Genomic DNA, 19,362 nt, shown 5'->3' with positions numbered 1-19,362 from the left:
GCAAATGACATGTCGTCAGCTTGTGACTGCAACTTGTTCCTGTTTGCGGACGACTCAGCCCTGCTGGTCTCTGACAAGAACAAGTTACAGGTTGAAAAAAACCCTCAGCTCAGAACTAGGCAAACTCTGCATATGGCTTGCTGGTAATGGGCAAAACAGAGTCCATTCTCTTCGGTTCAAATAACAAACTCAGCAAGACCGACGGCTTCTCAGTTACAGTGGGTGACAATATTGTCACAAAGAAAGAAGATATTACCTACCTGGGTTCCATCCTAGAGGCAAATCTTTCCTGTGACAAAATGGCATCCAATGTAATAAAAAAAGTCAACCAACGAACTCGATTCTTGTACCGGATCTCCTCACAGTGGTAAACAAGAATACCCTGAAGACTGGCAGGAGCACTCATTCAAGGGTACTACGACTATGCTTGCACCTCATGGTACCAAAGGCGCTAAAAACACTTTACAAACATCTCAAAACAAACTGGTCAGACTGCTGCTTGACCTTACTCCTAGAACCCACCTCACCCCTGCCCACTTTGACAACCTAGGATGGCTTAGAGTAGACGACAGAGTACAGCAACTTGCAATGGGCCTGGTCTACAAGATACACTACACGACCAAGGTACCCATGTACATGTCAAAATACTTCCCAAAGGTCAGTGAATACCACGATCACAACACCAGAGGGAGCTCCACAAATCATGTTAAACCCAGATTCGGCTCAAACAAGGGACTAAACACGTTTCGCAATTATGCCACATCAATGTGGAACGCCCTACCCAAAGCTGTAAAGGAATGTGAATCACTACCCACTTTCAAAAACACTCAAAAAACACCTAAGGGAGACTGCAACTCGAAACTGGCCCCTGTAAATGTCTGAACACAACCCCCTCCAATGTACAGTAAATTACCAAGTATGGTCTTGTCAATATTCCAATGTACAGTTTTGTTTGTACAGTTGTACAGTGTGTCCCCCCCCCCACCCCTCCTACCCAACCTCCCCCCCACTCCTACCCAACCACCTCCAATGTACAGTCCCCCCCCCACCTACCCAATCCAATGTACAGTTTCTACGTCAAATGTATATACTCTTTTTTCTGGACTCTTTTTGTATCACAAACAGTACTGTATTTGCAAATCTGGTATGTCATAAATGTATAGATGTAGCAGTACTGTAGTATCTGTATGTCATGTATGTCATATATGTTACGATGAATTGAAAATGGGGGACCCTGATGTAAACAAGACGAAAGTCTTTCTCTGGTCTGCATCCCCTTAACAATTGTATGTATTGAGCTGTACTGTACTGTACCCATTCTGCAATCTGTTAATAAAGTTTTCAATCAATCAATCAAACCTCCCCTTCCCCCTCCTGCTATGATGCCTGAATTTCCCCAAGGGGATCAATAAAGGAATATCTTATCTTATTTCATTGGTTTCATTTAGGCTCTGTTGTCTGTTTTATTTACACCAGAATTTTATTTAGTTTTCACAAATTTCACTCTCAAGTTTGTATAAATAAATTTGATAGTGGTGTATACATTATTGCATTTAAAATGGTAGAGAAATATATTTTTAAACTCAAAATATGCCCCATGGGGACAAGCACTTTTCTTGTACTTGGAACTTCATATTGATTAAAAACAAATATTGCCCAATTCTTGGCTCAAATAGGTATAATTGTTCAAAGAACATTTAACATTATTCAAATATATAAATTAAATGTGACTACAAAGTCTGTTTAAAGTGTATGCTCTCTGCAAAGGCTGGGGACAGAAAAGTGGGCGTTTCTATAGAATGACTTCCCCATACCAATGACTTGACATGTTAGTATATACTATATAATAATACATTTTATTTATACGGCGCCTTTCAGGACACTCAAGGTCGCCGTACAACAATTTAAAAACAGTTCATTAACAATCACAATACATTTAACGGCGGGGGGCAGAGCAGCTGAAGGCTCTTGACCCCATGGTGGACAGACGGGCTGGGGGGACGGTCAGGTTGATGGAGGAGGCAGACCTGAGGGACCGGGTGGGAATGTTGATGTGGAGGAGGTCGGACAGGTATGGAGGGGCGAGGTTGTGGATGGCCTTAAATGTATGGAGGAGGATCTTGTAGTCTATGATTGATTGAAAATTGTATTAACAGATTGCAGAATGGGTACAGTACAGTACAGCTCAATACATACAATTGTTAAGGGGATGCAGACCAGAGAAAGACTTTCGTCTTGTTTACATCAGGGTCCCCCATTTTCAATTCATCATAAAATCTATGCAGTGTTAATGGGAAGCCAGTGTAGTTGGCGTAGGACGGGGGGCGAGAGGCTGCAACAGGGGCGTTTTTAGGGTTAGAAAACATTGGGGGCTTCAGCCCGGGGGGGTGTTTTTTTTCTAAACACAGAAATACGCAATTTTTGAGTAATTAGAGATGAATACTGAATAACTAGAATCATTAGAGGTTCTCAAAGTGAGGTCCAGGTCCATGAGAGGGATCTGGGCAGTCCCCATAGAAAATTCAAAGTTAACAGGACCAAATCATCAGTTTCTTATTTATTTATTTATTTAACCTTTATTTAGCCAGATAAAACATTGATCTGGTCCAAGAAGCCCCAACAGGAGTACAAATATACATATATACACATATATATACATATATATATATATATATATATATATATATATATATATATATATATATATATATATATATATATATATATATATATATATATATATATATATATATATATATATATATATATATATAATATACATATACTGTACATACATACACACATATACACCAATAACAAAATAAAAACACAGTTAAGAATCATACACATAAGCAAATAAACAAACAAACAAACAAACATATGCACAGCCTATGTACAAAAGAAATAAACAGTTCATCTCTAGTCTTTACAGTTTTCTTCAATTGCATAAACACTCAAATCAAAAGTATTACACAATTAACAAAACCTTACACTCAAGGAGCAAAATATAGGCCCAGATTTGCACCCCTACAATGTCAGCCTCACACTTTTTGCAAAACAATACACACAGTGATTTGCAAAACACTAAACACACTTGCATTACATTAGACACAGAATGTCAAATTACCACACATATGAGCCAATTGGTTAAACACAGCAATCAGATGCACAAACACACCATTGCTTAATTGTAGATACACCAATCAGGTTTAAGCACTATAAAAATGCAGCAGGTGAGTTCACCTGTCTTCAACCAAAATGGAAGGAGAGTGAAGTACTGTACACAGAGAACGTGAAAATATACAATACATTCACCAAACACTACACAAGACAACCAATGATGCAGACTGATGAAAATATAAATGTTCTCCCATTTTCCCAAATCAGTCAACATGGAGAATCACAACAAAAAATTATCTTGCCAGATCCAGCTAGGCAAAGAGATAATGTCTAGTATTTTCTGTTTAAATGTTTTCAATTTTGTTTTGTTTTACTGTAATTTTAACCTGTACTGGATACAGTATTTTATGTTTGTCTGATATTTGCTGAGCTTACAGTGTTATGCACATACAGGGACATGTATTGTTGTGATTCTCCATGTTGAAATGTTGACTGATTTGGTTATATGGAGAGAAAACTTATATTTTCATCAGTCTGCATCATTGATTTGGGTATATGGAGAGAACATTTTATTTTTTCATCAGTCTGCATCATTGATTTGGGTATATGTAGATAAATAAATTATATTTTCATCAGTCACTCTACAGCATTGGTCTTGTGTAGTGTTTGGTGAATTTATTGTATATTTGCACATTCTCTGCAGTACTCTAATCACTGAGAAGTAGAATTGCTAAATGTGTTTTAGGTTAAGCACAGCAGTGTGTGTAACTGGTTCAAACAGAATTCATTCATATGAAACGTGTGTTTCATATGGTAACAAAATGTAGTTTTTATAAATTAGTGTATGGTTTTGACAAGTGTTTAATTTAGCAAAGGATCTGAGGTGTTCTGATAATTGTGTGTGTGGTTGTGCTAATTGTGTGTTTTGAAACACCGGGCCCCGTTTTCAAAATCATGCTTAGGCAATCGAAAAAAAACTGTATTGTGTGTTTCATTATATGCATATGTTTCAGTCTTCTCATAAAAAAAAAATTAGATTTTTGGGTCTTTTCCTGCCTTTGGTCCGCTTTGCATTCACATCTCAAATGAACCGCAGCAGGGTTCACTTGCAAGAGTGAATGAGCTTTCACACCACCCCAAACCAACCGGACTATCCAAGGAAATTAACCAGGGTTCGATTAAAGCTTATTATAGGACACTGGACATGGGTATGGATGGCTCCAGGTGCTGCTGCGTTAAAGTGCACATCTTCAATATCTGTACTATTTAAAAGCACAGTGCAGGACACACTCAAAGGTTATCGCACCTCAGAGATGGCAGTGGACATGTATGACAGGACAAAGGCCATATGTAATGCCCTTTGGATTGAGGAACATACTACCAGCCAAAGGAGGAAGCAGAAAAGGATGGACGAGTATGTAGTTGAGTCATCTTGTGGCACAAGCTCAGACCTGAGCTCAGGAGATCAGCTGAGACAGAGACTGTTATATCCAGTCGTCGACAGAATGCTGCAAGAGCTTGAGAGCAGGTTCTCATGAGTTGGATAACAACTTATGAGAGGCATACAGGCATGTTATCCAGCCTCAGACCAGTTTCTCTCAGTGGAATTGCTGCAACCCCTCGCCACACATTACAATATCCAACTATTGCCAGAGGAGATCACAGTTGCAAAGTGTTTCCTGGTCAGGACAGGCAGAGATGCAGTCCCTACTATCCAAAGTGTCTTTTCCCTCCTGGATAATAATAATAATAATAATAATAATAATAATAATAATAATAATAATAATAATAATAATAATAATAATAATAATAATAATAATAATAATAATGCATTTGATTTATAAGGCGCCTTTCAGGACACTAAAAAAAAAGTCCACAAATCGGTGAATGAAAAAATTATAGGATCAAATGAAAACTACTTAATAAAAATGGATGTTTAAAAGTCCTAAAAACCAACAAAAAATACCAAACACTAACAAACATTCAGCACAGACAATGGGGATGCTGACATTACAAAAAAAAAAAAAAAAAAAAAAAAAAATTTTTTTTTTTTTAGATCCTGGGCTAGGAGAAAAACATCCGGGGCTAAAGCCCCGGAAGCCCACGGCTAACGACGCCACTGGGCTGCAACATGACAACGTGACTAGGTTACCGAAAAAAAAAAGAAGAAGAAGAAGAAGAAGCCCGGATGTTTGAATGCTGCTGGCCAATCCTGATAGGACAGAGAAATACCGGAAACAATCGCCGGTTTTTGGTGACGCTGCATTAGACTGCAAGACATGGCCCATTCTAGTGAGTACATTATTTCGTTAACATTGAGAATAATGTTAGATATATGATTATTTATCCAGGTTTCCGATTTTGAATAGATAATATAATTAAATAGCTATGTCCAGTAGAGACTTTTTGTACAAAAAAAAACGCTGCACGGCGCGTGCAGTGTCATCATAGTCTAGTTCACGTTAGCTAACGTTAGCGAAGCCTGCGATAATGAGTACAAACTGTCAATGATGAATGTTTGTTTTCTATAAGCAGTTTGCTGGTATCTCAATGTATCGTGTATCACTGTACATGGGTAATACAGTACAACTTTGTACGTACATCTGATGATTTACACTATTACTCAGTAGTACTAATTTATATATTCTATATCCAGTTTACTCACCCGTACGTTGCATATTGCTGTTGCACTTTACGGTTACATTTTGCATTCTGATTGGATGCCAAACTTCTTTTCGTTATAATGACGTGCTTGTGCTGTATGATCGATGTCAATACATTTTTAATATAATCTAATCTTCTGTCCACAGGTTTGCTCGGCTATTTCCTCCTCAGCCTGGCTCTCGGAGCCCGGGCTCTCGCACCATCTCACTACCTCTCCCCCTCGGATGTGGCGAGGCTTCAGAGCCTTCTGAATCAACCCCCCACAGACCTGGAGTCGGCATACTATTCTGTCGTCGGTCTGACCAAGCTTGGAGCTACTGTCGCTGATCCATCTGTGAGAGAATTCACTTACTGATTGTTGATGTTTATCTGTGGTCTAAGTTGAAGATGCACATTGATTAGAATGTCTCTTGACAAAGCTTGATTTTGTTACATTTGTCATGGTATCTTTTTGCTGTTTTCATTGTTAATCTAATAGTGATCATTGTCTTCATACCTTAATTTGAGATGTTTGTCTGTGTGTGTTTACAGGAAGCGTGCCAATTCCTGAAATCGCAGCTAGATTCCACAAGTGTTGATTCTCTCTTTTTTGCTGCCGAGGCCAGTCAAGCCCTGTCAGGATGTGAGGTATAAAACTGTTTCACCTTAAAGATCCCCTCCACTGAAAAATGGAGAGGGAGCGCTTCTCTGTACATCCCTAAAATTGGAGATGCATGTGTGATGTCGCAAATGGTCCCAACCGATTATTGTCCAATATGTATGTGGTAACTTGACACCTTTTAGCTTCAGCGTACATAGAAAGCAGAGCTTTCAAGAAAGCATATTCATAGACCCTTGCATTCCCAATGAGGGTAAAGGTGTAGAGATGGTGCTAAGCCATTTTAAGTAGTTGGTTGAATAATTTTATGGAAAAATCACATTATACAATTTGTTAATCAATATAGAATTGTTTTACACTTTTAAAATCTACCGGAATGTGATCTATAAAGGACCATACCAATTTGGACTTCTCGCCATTACCTGCGGTAGACCCTGTCTTTAAGAAATTTTGTGTGCATATGTATATAAAGTGTATGTTTTGGTAGATTTCAGCCCACTTTTCACACTGCCACTGGTGTTTAAAAGGGATGTTCTCCGTGACACTTGAAAATCGCTAGGCACAGGTCATTTCACTCTTCTGAAAACCACTACGCCTTTACGTTTGCTAATGCTGGCATTATTTTATTACTCTAGCTATTCAAATTCACGGATCAACCTGGAGTTAATAACGATTGCACTCAACTCGTTTGATGTGCCAGGCTGTTGGCAAAAGTAAAATGGCTTTGTGATATTCATAAGGTATGCCTAGCCCATTTTCAGGCTGAGTTGCAATGTGAATGGCATTTAGTAAGTTAAGCTGAGATCTGCTAAAACACACATATATACTGTACCTGCAAACACAAAATTAGTTAAAGAGGTCATATTGTGCTTTTTGGGGTTTTCTCTTTCCTTTAGGGTGTTATATAGCTGGAGGTGCATGTAGAAAGTCATGCAGAGTTACAAAGCCTGAAGTCTACTCCAAAGAGTTAGTCCCTGACAGAAAACACTGCTCCTGAACTGCCTGAAATGCCTCGTTTTGTAGTCCAGCCTTTTCTGGACTTCCCTGCGTCACATTTCCAACACACGCTCTAAGAGGTCGGCCAATCAAAAGGTAGTGGGGACCTTAAAGAGACGGGAGCCAAAACAGTCCGTTTCAGGCTGAGGGATCTGGAGGTGCTGCACACACAGCCTGTACAGTTGTCACTAGGTGCTTTTTGACCATGGCTCATCTGGCAATATTCATAACATTTATTTAAAAAAATCCCTTAGATCCCTGTGTCCAACGAGACTCGCGACATCCTCCTTGCGGCAGTCAGCGAGGACTCCACCGTGACTCAGATCCACCGGGCTGTGGGTGCTCTCAGCTCCCTGGGGCTTCCTCTGGCCTCTCAGGAGGTTGTTGCTGCCCTTACAGCTCGCATCAACAAGGAGGACAACGTTATGGCGTAAGTACCCTGCTGGCTGTACCCTGCAGCCTGTACCCTGCAGCCCATAATATCGTCTGTCCGATATATCTGTCTAACCCGAATAGATATATCGGACAGTCGATTTTATCGGCAGATATTATCCGTTTACAGATATAACGGCAAAGGTGCCGCCAATAAAGCCCAGATGAAATTCTTCACAATGGTAGCAAATAAGAGCCTTGTCTTGTGGCGTGTTGATTTTTTTTTAACAGTGTTATCTTTTTTAATTGTTAATAATTACTTGAAGGTCGGAACACACCAATCCAAAATCAAAGAACAGGGTTTGCACAAGGTCCTTAACTCATTGACTGCCAGCTATTAGACGGGGCCCGTCGTAGCAATGCCACGCTTTAAAAGATAGGAGTGCGTCACCTTGTTTGTAGCGCTATAAAACTATATTCTATATTATAGCTATGGATACAATATTATGGCCCATTTGACATCACCTATCTATCCTACAATATGTGAAAAATAAATAATTCTTTCATCCATACGTTCCAGTGTTATACCGTGGTGAATATAAGTATAGTTATAGCGTGGTCTGGGGTAATTCCCGAAAGGCTGAGTAAATAGCCTTATACGTCAATTCTACTATAAACATCACTGTTTCTTGCCTGTACACGCTACTATTCCCGTTTTTGAATGTTTTGATCCTCCCCAACGGCATACGTTGTAGAGTAACGTTACACACACTCGTTGCGATCGAGGTAGTGATGCACCGATTTCAAAATTGTGGCCGATAACCGATATTAATATTGCTGTTCTGGCCGATACCGATATTTACCGATGTCGATATCTCTGTATAGAAAACACTTTTTTATGATAATAAAATAAAGAGCTATTTTCCAAAACGCTTTTTTTTTTATCCACTTTTTCTCCCCATTTTCTATTTTTCCTCTCATCCCAATTTCGTATTTCCAATTCTTCCCTCCCCTGTCTTGAACGTTGCTAGACTATGCCTCCCACTGGTCGGCTGTAGTGAGGATGGAAGCCTTGCATCACGTGTCCCCTCCGGTACACGAGGAGGCAGCCTGTCTCATCTTTTCACAGCAGCAGCTCGAACTCTCAGTGGCGAGGAGTAACGCGTGGGAGGCTCACGCTGCCAATTGTGTTAGTATGACGGCTCGATACCAGCATCTCCTGCGTTAGTGGCGAGCGCCTTTCCCACTGCGCCACTCAGCCGTTACTTTTGTAACTTATTTTCAGAAATTACTGATATTTTGAAACAATTTAAGGCCAAAACAAGTAAAAAAAAAAAAAAAAATAAATAAAAATGATTCTTTTATTTTTATGTTTTTTTAATTATCGGCCCTATCTTGATATCGGACCGATACCGATGTGTAAAAAAACTGCCATATCGGCCGATATTATATCGGCGGCCGATATATTGTGCATCACTAGATCGAGGTGAATCAACCTCTGTTGGATCAACGCAGGATTGATATCATATAGCCCTTACCTTAACCAGGATGTACCCCAAAAAGAATATTCCAATTATCTGATCGCGAGTCCCAGTATTGGTGTCGATCATGTCGCCAACATAATCCACCACACATGCATTGGGAGCACTTGACGCTTCTCAATCCGATTGTTAACCATACTTATCTCGGGTTTGGCAATTAGAGTTAAAGTGCTTGATAAAAAAAAGTCCAGGCCTGGAATTCCTTAACTCATTGAGCGCCACACTCTTTTCCCATCTTTACTCAATGTTATGTTTTACTTTACTCAATGTTTTACTCAGCGTTATTGACCATTTTAGCGATGTTTGCAGACCCATCGTGTGTTCTATATTATAGCTATGGAGACAATAGTATGGCTCATTTGACAGGCATTGTTCATAGTCCATCACTGACTAACCAGTTCAGTGAGGGCTGGGGATGGGATGCCGCATACCAGACCTTATCTCCTTTGACTCCAGACTTGACCTTGTGGATTCCACTCTCTCCAGCAGAGTTGTTTTGGCTGAGAGGGGGGGGGGGGGGGGGGGGGCAGCAGGCAGCGCTTCCAGAATGCCCCAATTTGATTTAAACAAGATTTGTCACGCTCTTAATCTCTTGCGCGATCCCCAGCATAGGGCTGGGCGATAAAACGATAACGGTAACTATCGCGATAAATTATTTCCTCGAAATAAACATGAAACGTGGTCGCAAAGTTTCGATATATCGATTTTCCAAGCTTGGATATATCCAACAACCAATCAGTGAAGGAGATGGCCGAGAGCGAAGGAGACCCGCGCTGCACCTCTGGGTAGAGAGGTAGGACTCAAGGCTGGCTAGGATAATTAGCTTGCACGGCGCTATTTTATATATTTACGTGCCGAGTATGTGTGTGGCGTGAATTCTGATGCCACAGTTATAGTAGTGTGTGGTATACGGTGGACGTCATTGCAATGTATTGGGGCGAAACGGAGTATTTTAGGGATATTTAGTACTAGGGATGCACGATATTGCTTTTTTGACACCGATAACTTTATGCTCCTCAAGCCGATAACCGATATCGATAACCGATATTTATTGTATTATAATTTTTTTTTAATGTATGTATATTTTTTTTATCACAATTTTTTTTTCAACATGAAACAAAACATATCACAATACAATAATAATACATAAAAAGACTTTCCAGGACAATAACTTAACACCAACTTAAATGTGACCTAACCAGACAACAGAAACAAAAGCCAAGACAACAGTTTTGACTGATAAAGTGACCATATTTATTTTTCCAAATGAAAATTCACAATCCGTCAACAACTTATAATACATCCAACCTAAGACGCTTGAAGTTTTTTGTTCTTTTTTCAAAGCGGAGCCTTGAAAAAAAGGCTTTGAGTGGACACATCACCACCTCACATCACCACCACAACAACAAGTCACCTGCAACATCACCACCGCCACGGTGTTAAAAGCCCACGTCGACGGCGCGAGCACGCTTGTACCTATTGACGAGTCGTTTGCTAAATTAAAGAAGTTTGACAGAAATGACCCAAGGGCTCAAGCCGCTAGCTTTTAAGCAGTCCTTGGTGGTGCAAATTAACCTGGCTACTACGGAGCAATAAGTGACTGCGTATTCAACCAAGGGTTGCATCACAGCCATGAAAGGGGCTAGCTTTGCTTAGCTCCTCGCGTCGTCGTAGGCTTCTAAGTTAACACAATAACACACCATCGTAGCGGTGGTGATGCCGCAGATGACCTGTCAGGCTGGATGTATTACAAGTTGTTGCCCTTTTCCCTCCTTGTGGAACTTCTGCATTGCATTTATTACAAATAGCAAGTGAACTTTTTCCTCTGAAATTCCGAGTACCGACGCGGCCATCTTTGTTGTTAACGTCCGCGCTGCTTCCAGAAACTTGCGTGGCTACGTGTCACAGCCAAGAAAGGGAGCGCTGGATTTGTGTAAAACGTCCTGTTCCTAAACCACACGCTATCAGTTGCACCACAGTACTGACAAAACGGAAGGAGCCTACAGTCAAAACAAATGCACTTCATTCCAATTCACCCACACCGCATTTTTTTTTACCAAAAAATATATTATATTATCGGAGCTATTAATAATGTTATCGGGTTTATCGGGATGACGTCATAATTGCTGATATCGGCCCGATAAAATTATCGTGCATCCCTATTTAGTACATTGGAAACATGGCTGGCTAGGATAATTAGCTTGCACGGCGCAATTGTATAGTTTGGCTGGCTAGGATAATTAGCTTGCACGGCGCTATTTTATATATTTACGTGCCGAGTATGTGTGTGGCGTGAATTCTGATGCCACGGTTATAGTAGTGTGTGGTATACGGTGGACGTCGTTGCAATGTATTGGGGCGGAACAGAGTATTTTAGGGATATTTAGTACATTGGAAATATGGCTGGCTAGGATAATTAGCTTGCACGGCGCAATTTTATAGTTTGGCTGGCTAGGATAATTAGCTTGCACGGCGCTATTTTATATATTTACGTGCCGAGTATGTGTGTGGCGTGAATTCTGATGCCACGGTTATAGTAGTGTGTGGTATACGGTGGACGTCGTTGCAATGTATTGGGGCAGAACAGAGTATTTTAGGGATATTTAGTACATTGTCATGGGATACACTGCTCGCTCTGGCTAACTGCTAACGTGCGCGGACTGATGACGACATCAACTCGAGACATTCGCAGCAGAAAAACAAGTATTAATAGCCCGTCCATCGGCGCCGGGCATAAGAAGTTAATTAAACTTGACAGACATTATATCGACGATAATTATCGATATCGAGTTATATGAAAATAATTTTATAATTTTATCGCGATAACGTTTTTGGCCATATCGCCCAGCCCTACCCCAGCATGACCTTTGATCTCGATTGCTCGTCCGAATGATACACAGCGAGTCTCTTAAACAGTTCAATGTGGGAGACTTCAATCCTGGCTAATGCCACCGCCAAAGGATCTCTCCGAATTATTTTTAAACAAAACCAGACTCGGATGACGATCGCTCCCAAGCCGATCAGCATGAACACGAGGATATAGATGTCCTCTACGTCTTCAATCTCCAGAGGAAAGAGGCAGATCGCGTTCCCTTTCCCCCAGCTGTCAATAGAAAATCCTGATTGAAATGTTCCAAGTGGGCATATCGGATCAGCCGAATCCTGCTTCCTTGAAGAAAATATGCGATAGATCGCTGCAAATGACCAGCTTATTTGATCCATATTGTAGGTTTGAGTAGGGAGTTGATTCCGCTGAAGAAGGTAGAGTCGACACGTCTAACTCAAAACTCTGATCGTTACCAAAAGCATGGTTTAGGTCTGGTAAAATACGACTCTGTGATCGCTACAAAAACATGTTTCAGGTTCGGTAAAATAGACATAGAATATACCTTATTAAAGGTGCAATCTTTGTTCAACGTAAATGCGCCTTCTGGTTCTACTGGTATGCACTTGGTTGACGCGCTTAAATATCGGCACTCGGGAGATCGGACTTTACATTTGACATTTATTTTCCTTTCAGATCTTCGGATTCTAATAATCCCCACAATGAAATTTAGGAAAGGCTTGTCTTACCATTTGACGGAGAAATCATAGTGTAGAATCAATCAAAACAGGCTGCTCTGCAATGGTCAAAAAACCATGTCACCACATACTAAACATTTTTAGAACACTGGCTGTGTGACGGCCAGCCCATTTTAACACCTGATGCCCGTTTCCCCACATGCATCCCAATTGGCATCTCCATAATTAGCTTATCAGCTATCCCATAAAAGCAAAGCAAATTAGTAGTCTACCTTCATATAGTACCAATAGCCTATAGGCCTACATTGCATCATCACAATATAATCAGAAGGTAGCCAGAAGGTACTCTAAAAAGAATAATCCCTAGTGATCCCATCGCGATTACTCGTGTATATGGGAAAAAGGTTTGAGGCGTTAAAATCTCAGAGCAATCGCTCTGTCCTCTGAATGGGAGTTATTGCAGACGAAAAAATAAAATAAAAAAGTGTCCACACACTAAACTATTCCAGTTCAAAGCGTAGGTGACTTTTCTCGGGTTTGGCGCAGAAAGGGTTAAACAGCCAATTTTTTAACAAGGTTCTTAAAAAGTCCTTGAAATTCAAATCAACCATTCGCATTGATAGTTTTGTTCATCCATGATACAAATTGGATAAAAGTCGGAAATTGGTTTTAACTAGAGGTGGGCATAGATTAATTTTTTTAATCTAGATTAATCTATCTGCAATCCTGGATTTAATCTAGATTAAAATGGCTCAAAAAAAATTCAAAATATGTGTGTTCTACCCAAATAATTACCAGAAGTAAGTCCTTACTTTTTCTTTCCTCATGTTTCTCAGGCCAGGTGGCCCATTACACCATGAGCCCATCTCCCGTTTCCAAAATGCATTACAGACTGTTTGAAAAAGCTGTTTTGCTATGATAATTGGTAATGAAATATCAAAATAATGTTGTTTTATTCATAAGTTAACACAAATAAATAATATTACCAGTACAGTACAGTATCTAGCACTCTCAGGAGCAAAACAGAAAGAATCATTTCAAACTATGTGACATGGCTTGAATCAACTGCTCCAGTGGAGTTGCTCAGTGGCCAATGGTGTCAACTGTGGTTGTACTGGGCAGCTCCCAGGTGTGAATGGAACTGTGTGAATGTGAAGCAGGGCGTTCCTGAAAAAGAGCATCTGTGCTCAGCGAACCTACCCTGGGTAAATTTTTTTTTTTTTTTATTATAGATTAATGCGTTAATTATATTATCGCGCGATACTAGTAAAACGCAGCACGTTAACGCCGTTAACGGCCCAGCTCTAGTTTTAACACTTTCCGTGCCAGAAATAGGCGCTTGAGTGCCAACGCTGTAGTCAATGGACGGCGATCATATTTGCGAACGCATAAACTATATCTTAAATTATGGCTATGTGTCTAATAAGCCCGTCGCTTATCAATGAGGTTTTTTTTTTTTTTTTTTTGATACTTTCAGAAAAAAATAAGATTCTGCAGGAATCGCGCTTTACTGTAATACACAAAACACGTTGTCATCTTTCGGCCTATTTATGAATCGTTTTCAAATAAATGCTAGATTATCAATAGTATATGTGTACTTATGCACGCTATAGAAGCAGGCTGAAAAATCGATTATCATTCTTATTTCCTGATCAGCACACACACACTCACAGCCACACACACACATATGGGACACGTTGATATATAGGTGAAAACAGCTCTGATTATCCCAAGACTGGTAAAATAGATTCCTTACCTCAGATCAGATGTTCTCCAAAAAGATTATTCCAATTCCTGATCGCCATTCCAAATATCGATCGCGTTTATTGATCCAACGCTGGGTGGTCGAAATACATATTCCACGCTGTTCTGATGGTGGGCAATGAATGGGATCGGCTCGGATTACATGCCTGACAAGTAAAATGTGGAATCCGGACTCTTTTTTTTCCCATCAATTTCATTCAGTCCAATCCAATGGGGTGCAATACCATCCGGAGAGACGATAGGGGGAGGTATTTTCCCTGTTCGACCTCGGACAGATCCCCACTGGTAACGTGAGGCTAGATTGATGAAAAATGAATGGAAATCGATAATAAAAAAAATAACGATTAAAAATGAGATTTCTCGTCGGTTGGCACTCAAAAGTGTTAAAGGTCCCATGTCTTATAAATGGCCTTTTCCAGTGTTTAGCATTGTTTTCTAGCAATGTGGGGTTGTATCAATGGAGTCTGTGTCTCTAATTCTCATTTTGGCTCATCAGTCCAGTCTCGAGTTCACGAGATCCTCCCTCACTGAACTAAGCTATTCTGAATTTCGCGTACCTGTGACGTCCAAGAATTCTCATCTGCATAACTAACGCCCCCTCTATGGTTGTAGAACTAACGGCCCCTCTATGGTTGTAGCACACTCAACCATTCGCTCAACAACAGAGCGAGTGGAAATACTGACACTTCCTCAAACGGGTTGACGTGGCACGGGTGCCGACAGAGAGAGCAGAGAAAGAGCGAGAGTGACACGGAGAACCCCACACACTCCCGACCGTGCGCGGGGAAACACACACACGCAGTCGGGAGCACTCTCATATCACTGTCAACCTGCTGCAGAATATCATTGCGCATGCTCCGATCCATGCAATAATATTCACAGGGGTATATATTGTCATTTGAAACAAGTTACTAATACATTGTCCTGTTGGATTATGCCCCCCCGCGGCGAAATTAATTCGTATCCCCCTCAATCTCTCTGTCTCTCTCTGTCTGCCAGTGCAGACTGTGGGTGACTGTCACTCAAAGCGCTTATGGGATATAGATCAGGGGAAGACACTGAGAAAATACGGCGAGTCCGGGAGTCGAACTCGTGTACCCCAGATCCGTGACGCGCACGGTTGTCCCCGACGCCGAAATAGCGCCGAGATACGCGGTGAGCTACTGGAGCTCCCAAGTTGAACTAGTTTTAACTTTATGCGCTGGGAGCGCTCCTCCCAAAAACTCTGCTATGGACACAAGCCCTTAGAGTACTTGATTAGAAATACAAAACAATGAATTTTTTTTGGAAAAAAAAACCTTACAGATGTGTTCAATAGACTCACAGGAATTGTGTAACATTGCCCAAATAGTGAAAGGAATAGCAAAACACAGGACCTTTAAGCCATAAATATTGGATCAGATCTTTCCCCTATAAAAAACAGCAATTGTATCTTTTCAAATTCCCTTTTAAAATGATAAATAGCGCTTGGGAAAGTACTTGAAAGTCCTTGAATTAAATTTTGCAATGTCTGTGGGAACCCTGAAAGAACTACCACAGACAAAAGGTGACTCCTATAGTCTCCCGTCGCCTGTACTTGGGGCTCGTCTCCCGTCGCCTGTACTTGGGCTTGTACGTTTCTGCGCCTGCATGAGATTAAATAACTCCACACCAGCATGTGGCGGAAGACCACATGTAAAGAACTTCCACGCTGATGACGTGTGTGTGTGGCTGTGACGTCTGTGCGACTGGTCACCAGTCATGGCCAATCAAGTTGAAAACGGTCCCATCGATCGGGTGCATCTCTAAAAACATGACATTGTTTTTATCTTTTAGAATACGGCTATTTGTTTGTGTGAGACAGAAATTGTATGCAATATTTGAAAGGAAATGTCATTTTTCATATTGTCTGTTTAATTAATAAAAGTATAAAGGCAGAGATATTGAATACAATTTAAATTTAAGTTCCCAAATATCAAAATCTGTATTGCCAAATCAGTCTAGCCCAAATGTCTATCCCTAGGATGTCATGCAATGTCAGCACGTTTCACATCATTATTGCCAGTTTGTTCAGAAAAAGTTTATTCAGATGTTTAAGGAATACATTCTTCTGCTTTTTGGGGACAGTATTACTATGGCTCTCCAGACAGCTGCCCGCCTCTCCCAGCAGACAGAGCTTGGGCGAATCCTGGAGGAGATTGAGGTGAGTTCTTCTACAGCTCCACCAGGTGACACTGTGGCTCCATCCAACTGTAGTACCATCATATGTATATTTATTATTGCCTAGTTTACAGAAGGTGTATATACACCACTGTTCTAAACGGAGGTGGGAATGTATGCGTTTCATATGTTTGAATTCCCCTCCTTAGGATCTGACCGCTCGTTTGGATGACTTGGGTGGCGTCTACCTCCAGTTTGAAGAGGGACTCGAGGCAACAGCCTTGTTTGTGACTGCTGCCTATTCGCTGTCGGACCATGTGGATATGGAACCCCCTCTTAAGGAGGTATTATCTTTTAGTATGACACTTGACGCATTCCAGGTCTGTCTGGCTCATCTCGCCAAGGCTAGGATAAGTATTCCACACTAAAGTCAATCATATCATCATAAGATGAATCTGTGTTCTGAATGACATCGCACACAACCATTTGCCTGTTGCACTGGAACTCTAGTCTGTCAATGGCAGCCTATGACATGACTCTGGGCAGACAGTGATCACCTGAGGTCGTATAACATTCACCCTCTCCACAGGACCAGGTCATCCAGCTGGTGAACGCCATCTTCAGCAAGAAGTCCTGGGACTCCCTGGCTGAGGCTTTTAGCGTAGCGAGCGCTGCAGCTGCCCTCTCCAACAACCGCTTCCACGTGCCGGTCATCGTCAAGGCCCAGGGCCCTGCCACAGTGTCCCACAGCCAGCCAATTCTGCAGGTACACTGGGACGTTCACTGGGCTCAATAGTCGTCTCCTCTCTCCTGTTTGAATGTCCCCCTACTGACGGTATTTTGCTTGTGTTGCGATTTGCAGCTCCTTGTCACCGACGTCCTCTCCCGACCCCTGGCCTCGGCCAGTGTGGTGGTGGAATCTGCCTACGCTGTGGTCTCTAAAAGCGTTGTACTCAGCCAGGCACCGTTCTCCCTCAGAGAGTAAGTATCCTCAAGAGGGTTGATTGGTTGTGTGCATTTGTTTTTGGTAGGGCTGTACCGAATGCTTCGAAGCTTCGATCATAATGTTGACATTCGAATTCTAAATCAACATTCGAATTAATATTTTTTTATAAAATATTATATATATATACGGTATACGTATATATTTTTTTTTAAATCTTTTTAATTAAAAAAAATATTGTCTATTCAATCTGTTTAAACCAATGGGGGTTTTCTTCACAGTTGCAGTCAAAGATTAGGCTACACTAATATTATACTATAAGACGTCACCATCACTTTCATACCAACCGTTCCCTTATTGGACTATTTATGTTGACGAAACCGATGAGTTATATTCATCAAAGAAAGTTGATTTAATAAAAGAAAAATACTAATTTAATCAGATTAATCACTTTATTCAAATTGAGGATTTAGTAAAAAAAAATAAAACTTTTTATGAAGTACATTTTTTTTTTTTTATAGACATTCGAAGCTTCATTCGAATACTTCAATAGAAACTTCGAATGTTAAAAGATGACATTCGGTACAGCCCTAGTTTTGGATAGATTTGGTTTTGGATGTATGTCGAGCGACTCTTCGGTTTTGCTTTTACAGCGGCGTCTTTGAACTGAACTTCATGTCCAACCAGCCGGCCAGTGGGTATTACCAGTTCACAGTCGCTGTGACGGGCGACAGCCGCTTGGTTGCCAATCACGTTGAGGTGAGCTTACATTCGGCATTCAGGTAGAATTCGAAGTGGTGACATATTTTCAGTTTTGCAACAGCTGCTACCCGACTGGACCGTTGAAGCATACAATAATTTCTTCCCAGGATATCGATTTACATTGAAAGGAAAAGATTTGTTGTGTCTAGAGTGGATTCTACAGCATTTCAGTTCTCAGTCACTTACCAGGAGCCTTTGGGGTTTGACTCCAACACCAGTATGATGGTTGAATGGACCTATTTCAAACTCCGCCCTCTTGTCTTGATCCTCCAATCACAACAGTTGCTTCCCTCTGATTGGAGGATCAAGAAAAGAGGGCAGGGCTTGATATAGGTCAATTGAGATTTCATTCTGTATTCATAAACATACACAGAATTTGAATAGCCATGGATGTCATCTGTGAAGTGTTGTCTAGCAGTGTATTTCATACACCCGGGCCTTAAGGACTCCCATAATTGATACAAATCCGGGCTGTGGACCCCCCATTAACACTATCTCTGCCAAGGATGCCTAAACTCGTCATTCCCCGCCATGCTCATTCTGCCAATGACGCCGTGACACGTCATTGAGATCAATATTTTAAAAATCTGTGATCGCAATCATATTTCTCCTCCGGAGACTTGAGATCTACTGTTGATCCCCTCTCAACTCTCCAACGGTTCAAGAGCGCCATCTGGTGGCCGATCGGCGGATCGCCCAAACCGGAAACGGAAGCTGGTGCTCATTCCAATTCGGTCCGATCACTCACTAATAGTCCCGGGACTCGAGCTAGACACAATGGATAGCAATCCGTTACCAATAACTCGATAAACAACATGATTTGGACGTATATACTATTATACAACCTGGAGATGGATCGCATATTTTAACATCCCATAATAGGAATATTTTTGCTCATCGCCCAACGCTACGAGGAAGCTACGGTGAGTTTCAGCGTTTTT

At 41.0% G+C, this 19,362-nt stretch overlaps 1 protein-coding gene across 1 annotated transcript in view; it reads left to right on the top strand.

The window, feature by feature from the left end:
* Positions 1–5,351: 5,351 nt before the first annotated feature.
* Positions 5,352–19,362, top strand: part of rpn2 (ribophorin II) — a 38,046-nt gene continuing 24,035 nt past the window's right edge. Inside the window, exons 1-9 of the mRNA XM_084316074.1 lie at positions 5,352–5,412; positions 5,931–6,118; positions 6,316–6,411; positions 7,633–7,808; positions 16,684–16,759; positions 16,926–17,060; positions 17,306–17,482; positions 17,579–17,697; positions 18,313–18,418. Coding sequence (XP_084172200.1) covers positions 5,400–5,412; positions 5,931–6,118; positions 6,316–6,411; positions 7,633–7,808; positions 16,684–16,759; positions 16,926–17,060; positions 17,306–17,482; positions 17,579–17,697; positions 18,313–18,418 — 1,086 coding nt within the window. The 5' untranslated portion in view covers positions 5,352–5,399. The remainder of the gene's footprint in view (positions 5,413–5,930; positions 6,119–6,315; positions 6,412–7,632; positions 7,809–16,683; positions 16,760–16,925; positions 17,061–17,305; positions 17,483–17,578; positions 17,698–18,312; positions 18,419–19,362) is intronic.

Source organism: Notolepis coatsorum, assembly GCF_963971535.1.
Source record: "Notolepis coatsorum genome assembly, chromosome: 6".
Lineage (NCBI taxonomy): Eukaryota > Metazoa > Chordata > Actinopteri > Aulopiformes > Paralepididae > Notolepis > Notolepis coatsorum.
The sequence above is the reverse complement of the archived record's forward strand: the minus strand, read 5'-3'. Positions and strand labels throughout refer to the sequence as shown.